General features: G+C 54.2%; 1 protein-coding gene across 2 annotated transcripts in view; it reads left to right on the top strand.

Moving 5' to 3' along the window:
- LOC137306094 (spectrin beta chain, non-erythrocytic 1-like) overlaps positions 1-14,875 on the top strand; it is a 321,761-nt gene that overhangs the window by 157,264 nt on the left and 149,622 nt on the right. For both annotated transcript variants that reach the window (XM_067975159.1, XM_067975160.1), the window contains exon 18: positions 4,781-4,871. In XM_067975159.1, coding sequence (XP_067831260.1) covers positions 4,781-4,871 — 91 coding nt within the window. The remainder of the gene's footprint in view (positions 1-4,780; positions 4,872-14,875) is intronic.

The following is a 14,875-nucleotide window of genomic DNA, read 5'->3' as shown; positions in this document are numbered from 1 at the left end:
TGGTCAAAGAAGCAGGTTTTAAGGAGCATCTGAAAGGAGGAGAAAGAGGCAGAGAGATTTAGGGAGGGAATTCCAGAGCTTAGGGCCTAGGCAGCTCCCTGGGCAATGGTGGGCCTGGACCTGGGCAATGGTGGGCCTGGACCTGGGCAATGGTGGGCCTGGACCTGGGCAAGGGTGGGCCTGGACCTGGGCAAGGGTGGGCCTGGACCTGGGCAATGATGGGCCTGGACCTGGGCAATGGTGGGCCTGGACCTGGGCAATGGTGGGCCGGGGCCTGGGTATTGGTGGGTCAGAGACATTCCTGGAGGTTTGATCACCTGATGTTCTGACCACATGAATTTAAAAATGGTATTACATTTACCTTCTGAAGGTATTAAAGAATAGAGCACCACGGATAAATAGAGATTCAAATCAAACTGAAACCTTAAAGGGGAGGCATATTATAAAATTAGAGCTAACAACACCAAAAAATATAGGAAGTGTAGTGGGAGGTGAAACGGGAGATTATGGCTGAAAGAGAATATGGAAAAAGACTTGCGTTTCCTGCATTACAGCAGTACTTCAAAAGTACTTCATTGGCTGTAAAACGCTTTGGGATATCTTGAGGTCGTGAAAGGCATTATATACATGCAAATTTTTCTTTCTAACAAATAATATAAAAGGAAATAGGACTTTTATAAGTATATAAAAAGTAAAGGAATAGTAAAAGAGAATAGAACTACTCAGATCAAGTAGGGAATCTAATTGTGGAGATTTAATAGAAGTTTTTTAAATTATGAAGGAACTTGGAAAGAGAGGGGGATCCAGTTGTTGTGGTCCAGGTGGGGACCAATGACATTGGAAAGAACAGGGAGGAGGTCCCATTGAGGGAGTATCAGGAGCTAGGAGCTAGATTAAAAGCAGGGCCTCGAGGGTGGTAATCTCGGGATTACTACCCAAACCACGTGCTAATTGGCACGGGATAGATAGATCAGGATGGTGAATGCGTGGCTGAAAGACTGGTGTGGGAAGGAGGGGGTTTCATTTAATGGGACACTGGCACCAGTACTGGGACGGGAAGGAGCTGTGCCCCTGGGACGGGAAGGAGCTGTGCCCCTGGGACGGGAAGGAGCTGTGCCCCTGGGACGGGAAGGAGCTGTGCCCCTGGGACGGGAAGGAGCTGTGCCACATGGGACGGGAAGGAGCTGTGCCACATGGGACGGGAAGGAGCTGTGCCCCTGGGACGGGAAGGAGCTGTGCCCCTGGGACGGGAAGGAGCTGTGCCCCTGGGACGGGAAGGAGCTGTGCCCCCGGGACGGGAAGGAGCTGTGCCCCCGGGACGGGAAGGAGCTGTGCCCCCGGGACGGGAAGGAGCTGTGCCCCTGGGACAGGAAGGAGCTGTGCCCCTGGGACGGGAAGGAGCTGTGCCCCCGGGACGGGAAGGAGCTGTGCCCCTGGGACGGGAAGGAGCTGTGCCCCTGGGACAGGAAGGAGCTGTGCCCCTGGGACAGGAAGGAGCTGTGCCCCTGGGACGGGAAGGAGCTGTGCCCCCGGGACGGGAAGGAGCTGTGCCCCCGGGACGGGAAGGAGCTGTGCCCCCGGGACGGGAAGGAGCTGTGCCCCCGGGACGGGAAGGAGCTGTGCCCCCGGGACAGGAAGGAGCTGTTCCACATGGGACGGGAAGGAGCTGTGCCCCTGGGACGGGAAGGAGCTGTGCCACATGGGACGGGAAGGAGCTGTGCCCCTGGGACGGGAAGGAGCTGTGCCACATGGGACGGGAAGGAGCTGTGCCCCTGGGACGGGAAGGAGCTGTGCCCCTGGGACGGGAAGGAGCTGTGCCACATGGGACGGGAAGGAGCTGTGCCACATGGGACGGGAAGGAGCTGTGCCCCTGGGACGGGAAGGAGCTGTGCCCCTGGGACGGGAAGGAGCTGTGCCACATGGGACGGGAAGGAGCTGTGCCACATTGGACGGGAAGGAGCTGTGCCCCTGGGACGGGAAGGAGCTGTGCCACATGGGACGGGAAGGAGCTGTGCCACATTGGACGGGAAGGAGCTGTGCCCCTGGGACGGGAAGGAGCTTTGCCCCTGGGACGGGAAGGAGCTGTGCCCCTGGGACGGGAAGGAGCTGTGCCCCTGGGACGGGAAGGAGCTGTGCCCCCGGGACGGGAAGGAGCTGTGCCCCCGGGACGGGAAGGAGCTGTGCCCCCGGGACGGGAAGGAGCTGTGCCCCCGGGACGGGAAGGAGCTGTGCCCCTGGGACGGGAAGGAGCTGTGCCCCCGGGACGGGAAGGAGCTGTGCCCCCGGGACGGGAAGGAGCTGTGCCCCCGGGACGGGAAGGAGCTGTGCCCCTGGGACGGGAAGGAGCTGTGCCCCTGGGACGGGAAGGAGCTGTGCCCCTGGGACGGGAAGGAGCTGTGCCCCCGGGACGGGAAGGAGCTGTGCCCCCGGGACGGGAAGGAGCTGTGCCCCCGGGACGGGAAGGAGCTGTGCCCCCGGGACGGGAAGGAGCTGTGCCCCCGGGACGGGAAGGAGCTGTGCCCCCGGGACGGGAAGGAGCTGTGCCACCGGGACGGGAAGGAGCTGTGCCCCTGGGACGGGAAGGAGCTGTGCCCCTGGGACGGGAAGGAGCTGTGCCCCTGGGACGGGAAGGAGCTGTGCCCCCGGGACGGGAAGGAGCTGTGCCCCCGGGACGGGAAGGAGCTGTGCCCCCGGGACGGGAAGGAGCTGTGCCCCCGGGACGGGAAGGAGCTGTGCCCCCGGGACGGGAAGGAGCTGTGCCCCCGGGACGGGAAGGAGCTGTGCCACCGGGACGGGAAGGAGCTGTGCCACCGGGACGGGAAGGAGCTGTGCCCCTGGGACGGGAAGGAGCTGTGCCCCTGGGACGGGAAGGAGCTGTGCCCCTGGGACGGGAAGGAGCTGTGCCCCCGGGACGGGAAGGAGCTGTGCCCCCGGGACGGGAAGGAGCTGTGCCCCCGGGACGGGAAGGAGCTGTGCCCCTGGGACGGGAAGGAGCTGTGCCCCCGGGACGGGAAGGAGCTGTGCCCCCGGGACGGGAAGGAGCTGTGCCCCCGGGACGGGAAGGAGCTGTGCCCCCGGGACGGGAAGGAGCTGTGCCCCCGGGACGGGAAGGAGCTGTGCCCCCGGGACGGGAAGGAGCTGTGCCCCCGGGACGGGAAGGAGCTGTGCCCCCGGGACGGGAAGGAGCTGTGCCACTGGGACAGGTCCACCTGGGGCCAAGGTCTGAGCAGAAAGGATAAATAAGGCTGTAGGAAGGACTTTGAACCAAGAAAGGGGAGGGATCTCCAGAAGGGATTGGGAAAGGAGGAGGAGGAGCAATATCGATAAAAGACGCAATCAGTAAGGGTGATCAGGCAGTGGAATCACTGGGTAGAGTTAAGGAACAACAAAGGATGCAAGACTCTGGTGGATGTTATCGACAGACCTGACAGTAGTGACATAGGGGAATGTATAAATACAGAGGTCAGGGAAGTATGTAGCAAAAACAATGTGGCTATAATGGGAGATTTAATTTTCACATAGACTGTGAGAAGCAAAACAGCTCAAGTACTAAAGGTGATGAATTTCTAGAATGTATTCGGGACAATTTTCTGGAACAATATGTTTTAGAACTGACAGGGGCACAGGGCAGACTAGATACAAGAATTAGTTAACAATCTGACGGTAAGGGAACAACTTGTGAATTGTGACCATAATGTGATTAGATTTCATAGAATCATAGAATCACAGCACGGAAGGAGGCCATTCGGCCCGTTGAGTCCGTGCTGGCTCTCTGCAGCAGCAATCCAGCTAGTCCCACTCCCCCACCCTTTCCCCGTAGCCCTGGAAATTTTTTCCCTTCAAGTACTTATCCAGTTCCCTTTTGAAGGCCATGTTTGAATCTGCCTCCACCACCCCCTCGGGCAGTGCATTCCAGATCATAACCACTCACTGTGGAGTGCGGCCTTCCATCTCAGCGGGGCTGGAATACAAAGGAGAGGAGATTATGTTTCAGCTATACAGAGCTATGGTTAGATCCCATTCAGTTCTGGGCATCACATCTCAGGAAGGATATATTGGCCTTGGAGCGGGAGCAGCGCAGATTCACCAGAATTATACTGGAGCTAAAAGGGTTAAATTATGAGGACAGGTTGCATGGACTAGGCTTGTAGTCCCTCAAGTTTACAAGATTAAGGGGTGATCTAATTGAAGTGTTTAAGATGATTAAAGGATTTGATAGCGTTCATAGAGAGAAACTATTTCCTCTGGTGGGGGAGTCCAGAAGAAGGGGACATATCCTTAAAATTAGAGCTAGGCCGTTCAGTGGTGATGTCAGGATGCACTTCTCACACAACGGGGAGTGGAAATCTGGAACTCTTTCCCCCTAAAAGCAGTGGATGTTGGGGGTCAATTGATATTTTCAAGACTGAGATCAGCAGATTTTTGTTGGGTATCAAAGGTTGGGAACCAAAGTGGGTAAATGGAGTTAAGATACAGATCAGCCACGATCTAATTGAACGGCAGAACAGGCTCGAGGGGCTGAATGGCCTCCTCCTGTTCCTATGCTTTGATGGAGTGAATAGAAAAAGATTATTTCCTCTGTTTTAATTGGACTTTGACTTCAGACCAATGGGTGAATCCGCATTTTGAAATGCCCTGTTTCTCAAAATATTTTTCAATCCCTGTTTCCAGTCTGGGTTATTTCACCTGTTAGAATTGGATTCGATGCTGCGTTATGTTGACGGTTTTGACGGTTGCTTTACCTCCGACCGGGACTGAGCATCTTTCATCCCATTTGCAGGAGCCGACACAATTACACGCTCGCTCACGAGTGGTTGGAACGCTTGAGTGACCAATGGGAGCTGCAGCGGTTCCTTCAAGACTGTCACGAGGTGGGTGCTGACTCAGCCTTGACAATAAGCATGAGGCGATGGTCAAGGTGTGTCCAGGGAGGGGCAGGGAGGGAGAAGAGGGGAGGACAGCAGGGGGTGCGGGCGGGCGGGAGAGGACGGGCAAGGGGAGTGGGCAGGGGTGGGGGAGAGGAGGGGGAAGAATTATTGTAAATTACGCATGCAGGGTTTGCTGGCATGTGGTCAGCGTTTGCCGGAATGTGTTGTGTTGAGCGTTTTCCGTGTTCAGTGGTTGCTGGGATGGTGTCCGGCATGTGTTCAGCGTTTCCCGTCATGGGTTCAGCGTTTGCTGTGTTGTGTTTAGTGTTTGCTGTGTTGTGTTTAGTGTTTGCCGGCATGTGCTCAACGTTTGCCTGGATTTGTTGGGCGCTTGCCGGCTTTTGTTGGGCGCTTGCCGGGATCCATTGGGCGCTTGCCGGGATCCATTGGGCGCTTGCCAGGATGTGTCGAGCGTTTAACAGGATGTATTTAGCATTTTCATGGATGGCTTCCGGGATGTGTTAAGAGTTTGCCAGGATGTGTTCGGCATTTACCGGGTTGGTTGCCGGCAAGTGTTCAGTGGTTGCCGGGACGGCTGCCGGCAAGTGTTCAGCGTTTGCCAGGATGTGCTCAATGTGTACCTGGATTTGTTGAGCGTTTGCCGGGATGTGTTCTGCGTTTGCTGGAATGGATGCCGGGATGCGCTCAGTGGTTGCCGGGATGCGTTGAGCGTTTGCCAGGATGTGTTCCGCAGTTGCTGGGATTATTGCTGTGATGTGTTCAGCCTTTGCCGGGATGTGTTCAGCATTTGTCGGCATGTGTTCAGTGTTCGCCGGGAAAGCTGCCCGGATGTGTTCAGCATTTGCCGGCATCTGTTCAGCGTTTGCCGGGATGTGGTTGGTATTTGCCAGGTTGGCTGCCGGGATGTGTTCAGCAGTTGCCAGGATGAGTTTAGTGTTTGCCGGGATGTGGTCAATGGTTGCTGGGATTGTGTCTGGCATGTGTCAGCATTTCCCGTAATGCACTAAGAGGATGGCGATATGTTTTCAGCATTTGCCGGGCTGTTTTCACTGTTGCCGGCATGCATTCAGCGTTTGCCAGCGTGCGTTCAGCGTTTGCCGGTATGCATGTGTTGAATGTTTTCCGCATTGTGTTCAGCGCTTGCCGGCACGTGTTTAGCGGTTGCTGGCATGTGTTCAGTATTTGTTGGCATGTGTTGTGTTTAGTGTTTTCCGTGTTGTGTTGCCGGGATGAGTTTAGTGTTTGCTGGGATGCGGTCAACGGTTACCGGGATTGTGTCTGGCATGTGTCAGCATTTCCCATCATGCACTCAGCGGTTGGAGGGACGTTTTCAGCATTTGCCGGGCTGTGTTCACGGTTGTCGGGATGTTTTCCGGCACGGTGTTCAGCGTTTGCTGGAATGGCATGTGTTCAGCGCTTGCCGGCATGTGTTCAGCAGTTGCTGGGATTATTGCCGGGATGTGTTCAGGGTCTGCCGGGGTTTGTGCAATGTTTGCTGGCATGTGTTCTGCGCTTGCCGGGATATGTTCAGCCTTTGTCAGCATGGCTGCCAGGATGTGTTCAGCGTTTGTCGGCAAGTGTTCAGCGATTGCCGGGATGTGTTCAGCCTTTGTCGGCATGGCTGCCAGGATGTGTTCAGCATTTGTTGGCAAGTGTTCAGCGTTTGCCGGGATGTGCACAGCAGTTACCGTGACATGCTCAACATTTGGATGTGTTCAGCATTTGCCGGGACGGCTGCCGGTACGTGTTCAGTGGTTGCCTGGATGTGCTGAACGTTTGCCAGGATTTGTTCAGCGTTTGCCGGGATGTGTTCAGCGTTTGCCGGGATGTGTTCAGCGTTTGCAGGGATGTGTTCAGCGTTTGCTGGGATTATTACCGTGACATGTTCAACGTTTGCAGGGACAGTTTCCGGCAGCTGTTTAGCGTTTGCCGGGACGTGTTCTGTGATTACCGCAATGTGCTCTGGTGTTGTCAGGATGCATTCAGCGGTTGCCGGGATGGTTCCCGGGATGCATTCAGCCTTTGCTCAGATGGTTGCCAGGATGTGTTCAGCGTTTGCCGGGATGTTTTCAGCCTTTGCCAGGATGTTTTCAGTTGTTGCTGGAATGGTTGCCAGGATGTGTTCAGCGTTTGCCGGGATGTTTTCAGCCTTTGCCAGGATGTTTTCAGTTGTTGCTGGAATGGTTGCCAGGATGTGTTCAGCGTTTGCCAGGATGTTTTCAGCCTTTGCCAGGATGTTTTCAGTTGTTGCTGGAATGGTTGCCCGGATGTGTTCAGCGGTTTCTGGGATGGTTTCCGGTGTGTGTTCAGCATTTGCTGGCGTGCATTCAGTGTTTGCCGGTATGTATTCAGTGTTTGCCGGCATGTGTTGTGTTTAGTGCTTTCCGTGTTATGTTCAGCGTTTGCCGGGATGAGTTTAGTGTTCGCTGGGATGTGGTCGATGGTTGCAGGGGTGGTGTCTGGAATGTGTTCAGTGTTTCTCGTCATGCGCTCAGCAGTTGGTGATATGTTTTCAGCGTTTGCCAGGCTTTGTTCACTGTTGCCGGCGTGCATTCAGCATGTGTTGAGCATTTGCCGGAATGGCGCATGTTCACTGTTTGCTGGCATGTAGTCAGCGGTTACCGGCATGTGTTTAGTTGCTGGGATTATTGGCTGGATGTGTTCAGCATTTGCCAGCATGTATTCAGCGGTTACCGGCGTGTGTTCAGTTGCTGGGATTATTGCCGGGATCTGTTCAGTGTTTGCCAGGATGTGTTCAGCGTTTGCAGGATGTGTTCAGCGTTTGCAGGATGTGTTCAGGGTCTGCTGGGGTTTGTTCAATGTTTGCCGGCATGTGTTCAGCGGTTGCTGGGATGGTTGCAGGTGTTTAGTGTTTGCCAGAACATGTTCAGCGGTTACTGCGATGTACTCTGGTGGTTAGGATGCATTTAGTGGTTGCAGGGATTGTTACCGGGATGCGTTCGGCATTTGCTGTGATGGCTGCCAGGATTTTTTCAGCAGTTGTCGTTACTTGTTCAGCGCTTTCAGGGATCTGTTTGGTTGCCGCGATATGTTCCGCGGTTGCCTGGATGTGTTCATCCTTTGCCAAGATGTGTTCAGCAATTGTTGGCATGTGTTCAGTGTTTGCTGTAATGGCTGCCAGGATGTTTTCCGCGGTTGTCGCCATGCGTTCATTGTTTTCCGGGATGTGTTCAGCGTTTGCCAGCGTTGTGTTCGCCGTTTGCCGGCATGTGTTCAGCATTTGCCGGGACGAGTTCACTGTTGCTGGGATGATTTCCGGTATTCTTTCAGAATTTGCCGGCGTGCGTTATGTTGAGTGTTTTCTACGTTGTGTTCAGTGTTTCCCGTCATGGGTTCAGCCTTTGCCGTGTTGTGTTCAGCATTTGTCGGTATGTGCTCAACCTTTGCCTGGATTTGTTGAGCGTTTGCCGGCTTGTGTTGGGCGCTTGCCAGGATCCGTTGGGCACTTGCCGGGATGTGTTGAGCGTTTCCAGGGTGCTTTCCAGCATGTGTTCAGCGTTTAACGGGATGTATTCGGCGTTTACCGGGTTGGTTGCCAGGATGTGTTCAGCGTTTGCTGGCAAGTGTTCAGCATCTGCCAGGATGTGCACAGCGGTTTCCGGGATGTGCTCAATGTTTGCCTGGATTTGTTGAGCGTTTGCTGGGATGTGCTCAGCATTTGCAGGGATTATTGCCGTGATGTGTCCAATGTTTGCCGGCAAGTGTTCAGCATTTACCAGGACAGTTTCCGGCAGCTGTTTAGCATTTGACGGGACATGGTCAGTGGTTACCGCGATGTGCTCTGGTGGTTGTCGGGATGCGTTTAGAGTTTGCCGGGATGTGTTCAGCCTTTGCTGGCATGGCTGCCGGCCCGTGTTCAGCGTTTGCCGGCCCGTGTTCAGCGTTTGCCGGCCCGTGTTCAGCGTTTGCCGGCGTGTGTTCAGTGTTTTCCATGATGGCTGCCAGGATGTTTTCAGCGGTTGTTGCCATGCGTTCATTGCTTTCCGGGATGTGTTCGCTGTTTGCCGGCATTGTGTTTGCCGTTTGCTGGCACGTGTTCAGCATTTGCCAAGCTGTGTTCATCGTTTGCCGAGACGTGTTCACTGTTGCTGGGATTGTTCCCGTCATGGGTTCATCATTTCCCGTCATGGGTTCGTCGTTTCCGGTCATGGGTTCGTCGTTTCCGGTCATGGGTTCATCGTTTCCCGTCATGGGTTCGTCATTTCCCGTCATGGGTTCGTCATTTCCCGTCATGGGTTCATCATTTGTTGGCATGTGTTCAACGTTTGCCTGGATTTGTTGAGTGTTTGCCGGCTTGTGTTCAGTGTTTAACGGGATGTATTCAGTGTTTGCCGGGATGGTTTCCAGGATGTGTTCAGGGTTTGCCGGGATGTGTTCAGCAGTTGCAGGGATTATTGCCGGGACGCGTTCAGTGTTTGCCGTGATGTGTTCAACGATTGCCGGGACACTTTCCGGCAGCTGTTTAGCGTTTGCTGGGACATGTTCATTGGTTACCACCATGTGCTCTTGTGGTTGTCAGGATGCATTCAGCATTTGCCGGGACATGTTCACTGTTGCTGGGATGGTTTCCGGTATGCTTTCAGCATTTGGTGGCATGTGTTCAGCGGTTGCCAGGATGGCATGGGTTCAGCATTTCCCATCATAGTGTTCAGCGTTTGCCGTGTTGTGTTCAGCATTTGTTGGCACGTGTTCAGCATTTGTTGGCACGTGTTCAACGTTTGCCTGGATTTGTTGAGCGTTTGGCGGCTTGTGTTGGGTGCTTGCAGGGATTTGTTGGGCGCTTTCCAGCATGGGTTCAGCGTTTGCCGGGACGTGCTCAGCATTTGCCGAGAGGGCTGCCGGCCCGTGTTCACCATTCGCTGGCATGCGTTCAGTGTTTGCCGTGTTGTGTTCAGTGTTTGCCGGGATGAGTTTAGTATTTGCTGGGATGTGGTCAGCGATTGCCGGGATTGTTCCTGGCATGTGTCAGCATTTCCCGTCATGCGCTCAGCGGTTGGGCTGAGCATTTGTCGGGCTGTGTTCACTGTTGCCAGGATGCTTTCCGGCACGCGTTCAGCATTTGCCGGCATGCATGTGTTGAGTGTTTTCCGGGTTATGTTCAGCATTTGTCAGGATGTGCACAGCGGTTGCTGGGATCCATTGGGCGCTTGCTGGGATGTGTTGAGCGTTTCCAGGGTGCTTTCCAGCGTGTGTTCAGCGTTGAACGGGATGTATTCAGCGTTTGCCAGGATGGTTTCCGGGATGTGTTCAGAGTTTGCCAGCATGGCTGCCAGCAAGTGTTCAGCGTTTGCCAGCAAGTGTTCAGTGGTTGCTGGGATGTGCTCAATAATAGCTTGGATTTGTTGAGTGTTTGCCGGGATGTGCTTAGCATTTGCCGGGGTGTGTTCAGCAGTTTCAGGGATTATTGCCGGGATGTGTTCAGTGTTTGCCGTGATGTGTTCAACGTTTGCCGGGACACTTTCCAGCAGCTGTCTCGCATTTGCTGGGACATGTTCAGTGGTTACCGCAATGCGCTCTGGTGGTTGTCAGGATGCGTTCAGCGTTTGCCGGGATGTGTTCAGCCTTTGCTGGCATGGCTGCCGGACCGTGTTCACCGTTTGCTGGCATGCGTTCAGTGTTTGCCGGCATGTGTTGTGTTTAGTGTTTTCCGTGTTGTGTTCAGTGTTTGCCGGGATGAGTTTAGTATTTGTTGGGATGTGGTCAGCGATTGCCGGGATTGTTCCTGGCATGTGTCAGCATTTCCGTCATGCGCTCAGCGGTTGGGCTGAGCATTTGCCGGGCTGTGTTCACTGTTGCCAGGATGCTTTCCGGCACGCATTCAGCATTTGCCGGCATGCATGTGTTGAGTGTTTTCCGGGTTGTGTTCAGCATTTGCCCGGATGTGCACGGCGGTTTCTGGGATCCATTGGGCACTTGCTGGGATGTGTTGAGCGTTTCCAGGGTGCTTTCCGGGATGTGTTCAGCGTTTGCCAGGATGGCTGCCAGCAAGTGTTCAGCGTTTGCCGGCAAGTGTTCAGTGGTTGCTGGGATGTGCTCAATAATAGCCTGGATTTGTTGAGTGTTTGCCGGGATGTGTTCAGCAGTTGCAGGGATTATTGCCGGGATGTGTTCAGTGTTTGCCGGGATGTGTTCAGCAGTTGCAGGGATTATTGCCGGGATGTGTTCAGTGTTTGCCGGGATGTGTTCAGTGTTTGCCGGCTGGGACATGTTCAGTGGTTACTGCAATGCGCTCTGGTGGTTGTCAGGATGCGTTCAGCGTTTGCCGGGATGTGTTCAGCCTTTGCTGGCATGGCTGCCGGCCCATGTTCAGCGTTTGCCGGCCCGTGTTCAGCGTTTGCCGGCCCGTGTTCAGTGTTTTCCATGATGGCTGCCAGGATGTTATCAGCGGTTGTCGCCATGCGTTCATTGTTTTCCGGGATGTGTTCGCTGTTTGCCGGCGTTGTGTTTGCCGTTTGCTGGCAAGTGTTCAGCATTTGCCAAGCTGTGTTCACCATTTGCCAGGACGTGTTCACTGTTGCTGGGATGCTTTCCTGTATGCTTTCAGCATTTCCCGTCATGGGTTCAGCATGTCCCGTCATGGGTTCATCATTTGTTGGCATGTGTTCAACGTTTGCCTGGATTTTTTTTTTTTTTATTATTCGTTCACGGGATGTGGGCGTCGCTGGCAAGGCCGGCATTTATTGCCCATCCCTAATTGCCCTTGAGAAGGTGGTGGTGAGCCGCCTTCTTCAACCGCTGCAGTCCGTGTGGTGACGGTTCTCCCACAGTGCTGTTAGGAAGGGAGTTCCAGGATTTTGACCCAGCGACAATGAAGGAACGGCGATATATTTCCAAGTCGGGATGGTGTGTGACTTGGAGGGGAACGTGCAGGTGGTGTTGTTCCCATGCGCCTGCTGCCCTTGTCCTTCTAGGTGGTGGAGGTCGCGGGTTTGGGAGGAGCTGTCGAAGAAGCCTTGGCGAGTTGCTGCAGTGCATCCTGTGGATGGTGCACACTGCAGCCACAGTGCGCCGGTGGTGAAGGGAGTGAATGTTAAGGGTGGTGGATGGGGTGCCAATCAAGCGGGCTGCTTTATCTTGGATGGTGTCGAGCTTCTTGAGTGTTGTTGGAGCTGCACTCATCCAGGCAAGTGGAGAGTATTCCATCACACTCCTGACTTGTGCCTTGTAGATGGTGGAAAGGCTTTGGGGAGTCAGGAGGTGAGTCACTCGCCGCAGAATACCCAGCCTCTGACCTGCTCTCGTAGCCACAGTATTTATATGGCTGGTCCAGTTAAGTTTCTGGTCAATGGTGACCCCCAGGATGTTGATGGTGGGGGATTCGGCGATGGTAATGCCGTTGAATGTCAAGGGGAGGTGGTTAGAATCTCTCTTGTTGGAGATGGTCATTACCTGGCACTTATCTGGCGCGAATGTTACTTGCCACTTATCAGCCCAAGCCTGGATGTTGTCCAGGTCTTGCTGCATGCGGGCTCGGACTGCTTCATTATCTGAGGGGTTGCGAATGGAACTGAACACTGTGCAGTCATCAGCGAACATCCCCATTTCTGACCTTATGATGGAGGGAAGGTCATTGATGAAGCAGCTGAAGATGGTTGGGCCTAGGACACTGCCCTGAGGAACTCCTGCAGCAATGCCCTGGGGCTGAGATGCTTGGCCTCCAACAACCACTACCATCTTCCTTTGTGCTAGGTATGACTCCAGCCACTGGAGAGTTTTCCCCCTGATTCCCATTGACTTCAATTTTACTGGGGCTCCTTGGTACCACACTCGGTCAAATGCTGCCTTGATGTCAAGGGCAGTCACTCTCACCTCACCTCTGGAATTCAGCTCTTTTGTCCATGTTTGGACCAAGGCTGTAATGAGGTCTGGAGCCGAGTGGTCCTGGTGGAACCCAAACTGAGCATCGGTGAGCAGGTTATTGGTGAGTAAGTGCCACTTGATAGCAGTGTCGACGACACCTTCCATCACTTTGCTGATGATTGAGAGTAGACTGATGGGGCGGTAATTGGCCGGATTGGATATGTCCTGCTTTTTGTGGACAGGACATACCTGGGCAATTTTCCACATTGTCGGGTGGATGCCGGTGTTGTGGCTGTACTGGAACAGCTTGGCTAGAGGCGCAGCTAGTTCTGGAGCACAAGTCTTCAGCACTACAGCTGGGATGTTGTCGGGGCCCATAGCCTTTGCTGTATCCAGTGCACTCAGCCGTTTCTTGATATCACGTGGAGTGAATCGAATTGGCCGAAGACTGGCTTCCGTGATGGTGGGGATATCGGGAGGAGGCTGAGGTGGATTATCCACTCGGCACTTCTGGCTGAAGATGGTTGCAAACGCTTCAGCCTTGTCTTTTGCACTCACGTGCTGGACTCCGCCATCATTGAGAATGGGGATGTTTGCAGAGCCTCCTCCTCCCGTTAGTTGTTTAATTGTCCACCACCATTCACGACTGGATGTGGCAGGACTGCAGAGCTTTGATCTGATCCGTTGGTTGTGGAATCGCTTAGCTCTGTCTATAGCATGTTGCTTCCGCTGTTTAGCATGCATGTAGTCCTGAGTTGTAGCTTCACCAGGTTGGCACCTCATTTTTCGGTACGCCTGGTGCTGCTCCTGGCATGCACTTCTACACTCCTCATTGAACCAGGGTTGATCCCCTGGCTTGTTGGTAATGGTAGAGTGAGGAATATGCCCGGCCATGAGGTTACAGATTGTGCTGGAATACAATTCTGCTGCTGCTGATGGCCCACAGCGCCTCATGGATGCCCAGTTTTGAGCTGCTAGATCTGTTCTGAATCTATCCCATTTAGCACGGTGGTAGTGCCACACAACACGTTGGATGGTGTCCTCAGTGCGAAGATGGGATTTCATCTCCACGAGGACTGTGCGGTGGTCACTCCTACCAATACTGTCATGGACAGATGCATTTGCGACAGGTAGATTGGTGAGGACGAGGTCAAGTAAGTTTTTCCCTCGTGTTGGTTCGCTCACCACCTGCCGCAGGCCCCAGTCTGGCAGCTATGTCCTTCAGGACTCGGCCAGCTCGGTCAGTAGTGGTGCTACCGAGCCACTCTTGGTGATGGACATTGAAGTCCCCCACCCAGAGTACATTTTGTGCCCTTGCTACCCTCAGTGCTTCCTCCAAGTGGTGTTCAACATGGAGGAGGACTGATTCATCAGCTGAGGGAGGACGGTAGGTGGTAATCAGCAGGAGGTTTCCTTGCCCATGTTTGACCTGATGCCATGAGATTTCATGGGGTCCAGAGTCAATGTTGAGGACTCCCAGGGCCACTCCCTCCTGACTGTATATCACTGTACCGCCACCTCTGGTGGGTCTGTCCTGCCGGTGGGACAGGACATACGCAGGGATGGTGATGTCCTGTCCCACCGGCATGGCCCGGCATATTCCTCACTCTACCATTACCAACAAGCCAGGGGATCAACCCTGGTTCAATGAGGAGTGTTTGCCGGCTTGTGTTCAGCGTTTAACGGGATGTATTCAGTGTTTGCCGGGATGGTTTCCAGGATGTATTCATTGTTTGCCGGGATGGTTTCCAGGATGTGTTCAGGGTTTGCCGGGATGTGTTCAGCAGTTGCAGGGATTATTGCCGGGACATATTCAGTGTTTGCCGTGATGTGTTCAACGATTGCCGGGACACTTTCCGGCAGCTGTTTAGCGTTTGCTGGGACGTGTTCACTGGTTACCACGATGTGCTCTTGTGGTTGTCAGGATGCATTCAGCATTTGCCGGGACATGTTCACTGTTGCTGGGATGGTTTCCGGTATGCTTTCATCATTTGGTGGCACGTGTTCAGCGGTTGCCAGGATGGCATGGGTTCAGCATTTCCCATCATAGTGTTCAGCATTTACCGTGTTGTGTTCAGCATTTGTTGGCACGTGTTCAACGTTTGCCTGGATTTGTTGAGCGTTTGGCAGCTTGTGTTGGGTGCTTGCAGGGATTTGTTGGGCGC

This window comes from Heptranchias perlo, chromosome 41 (assembly GCF_035084215.1).
Source record: "Heptranchias perlo isolate sHepPer1 chromosome 41, sHepPer1.hap1, whole genome shotgun sequence".
NCBI classification, from domain to species: Eukaryota; Metazoa; Chordata; class Chondrichthyes; order Hexanchiformes; family Hexanchidae; genus Heptranchias; species Heptranchias perlo.
Note: the sequence above shows the minus strand (reverse complement) of the source record. Positions and strands in the feature narration are given on the sequence as shown.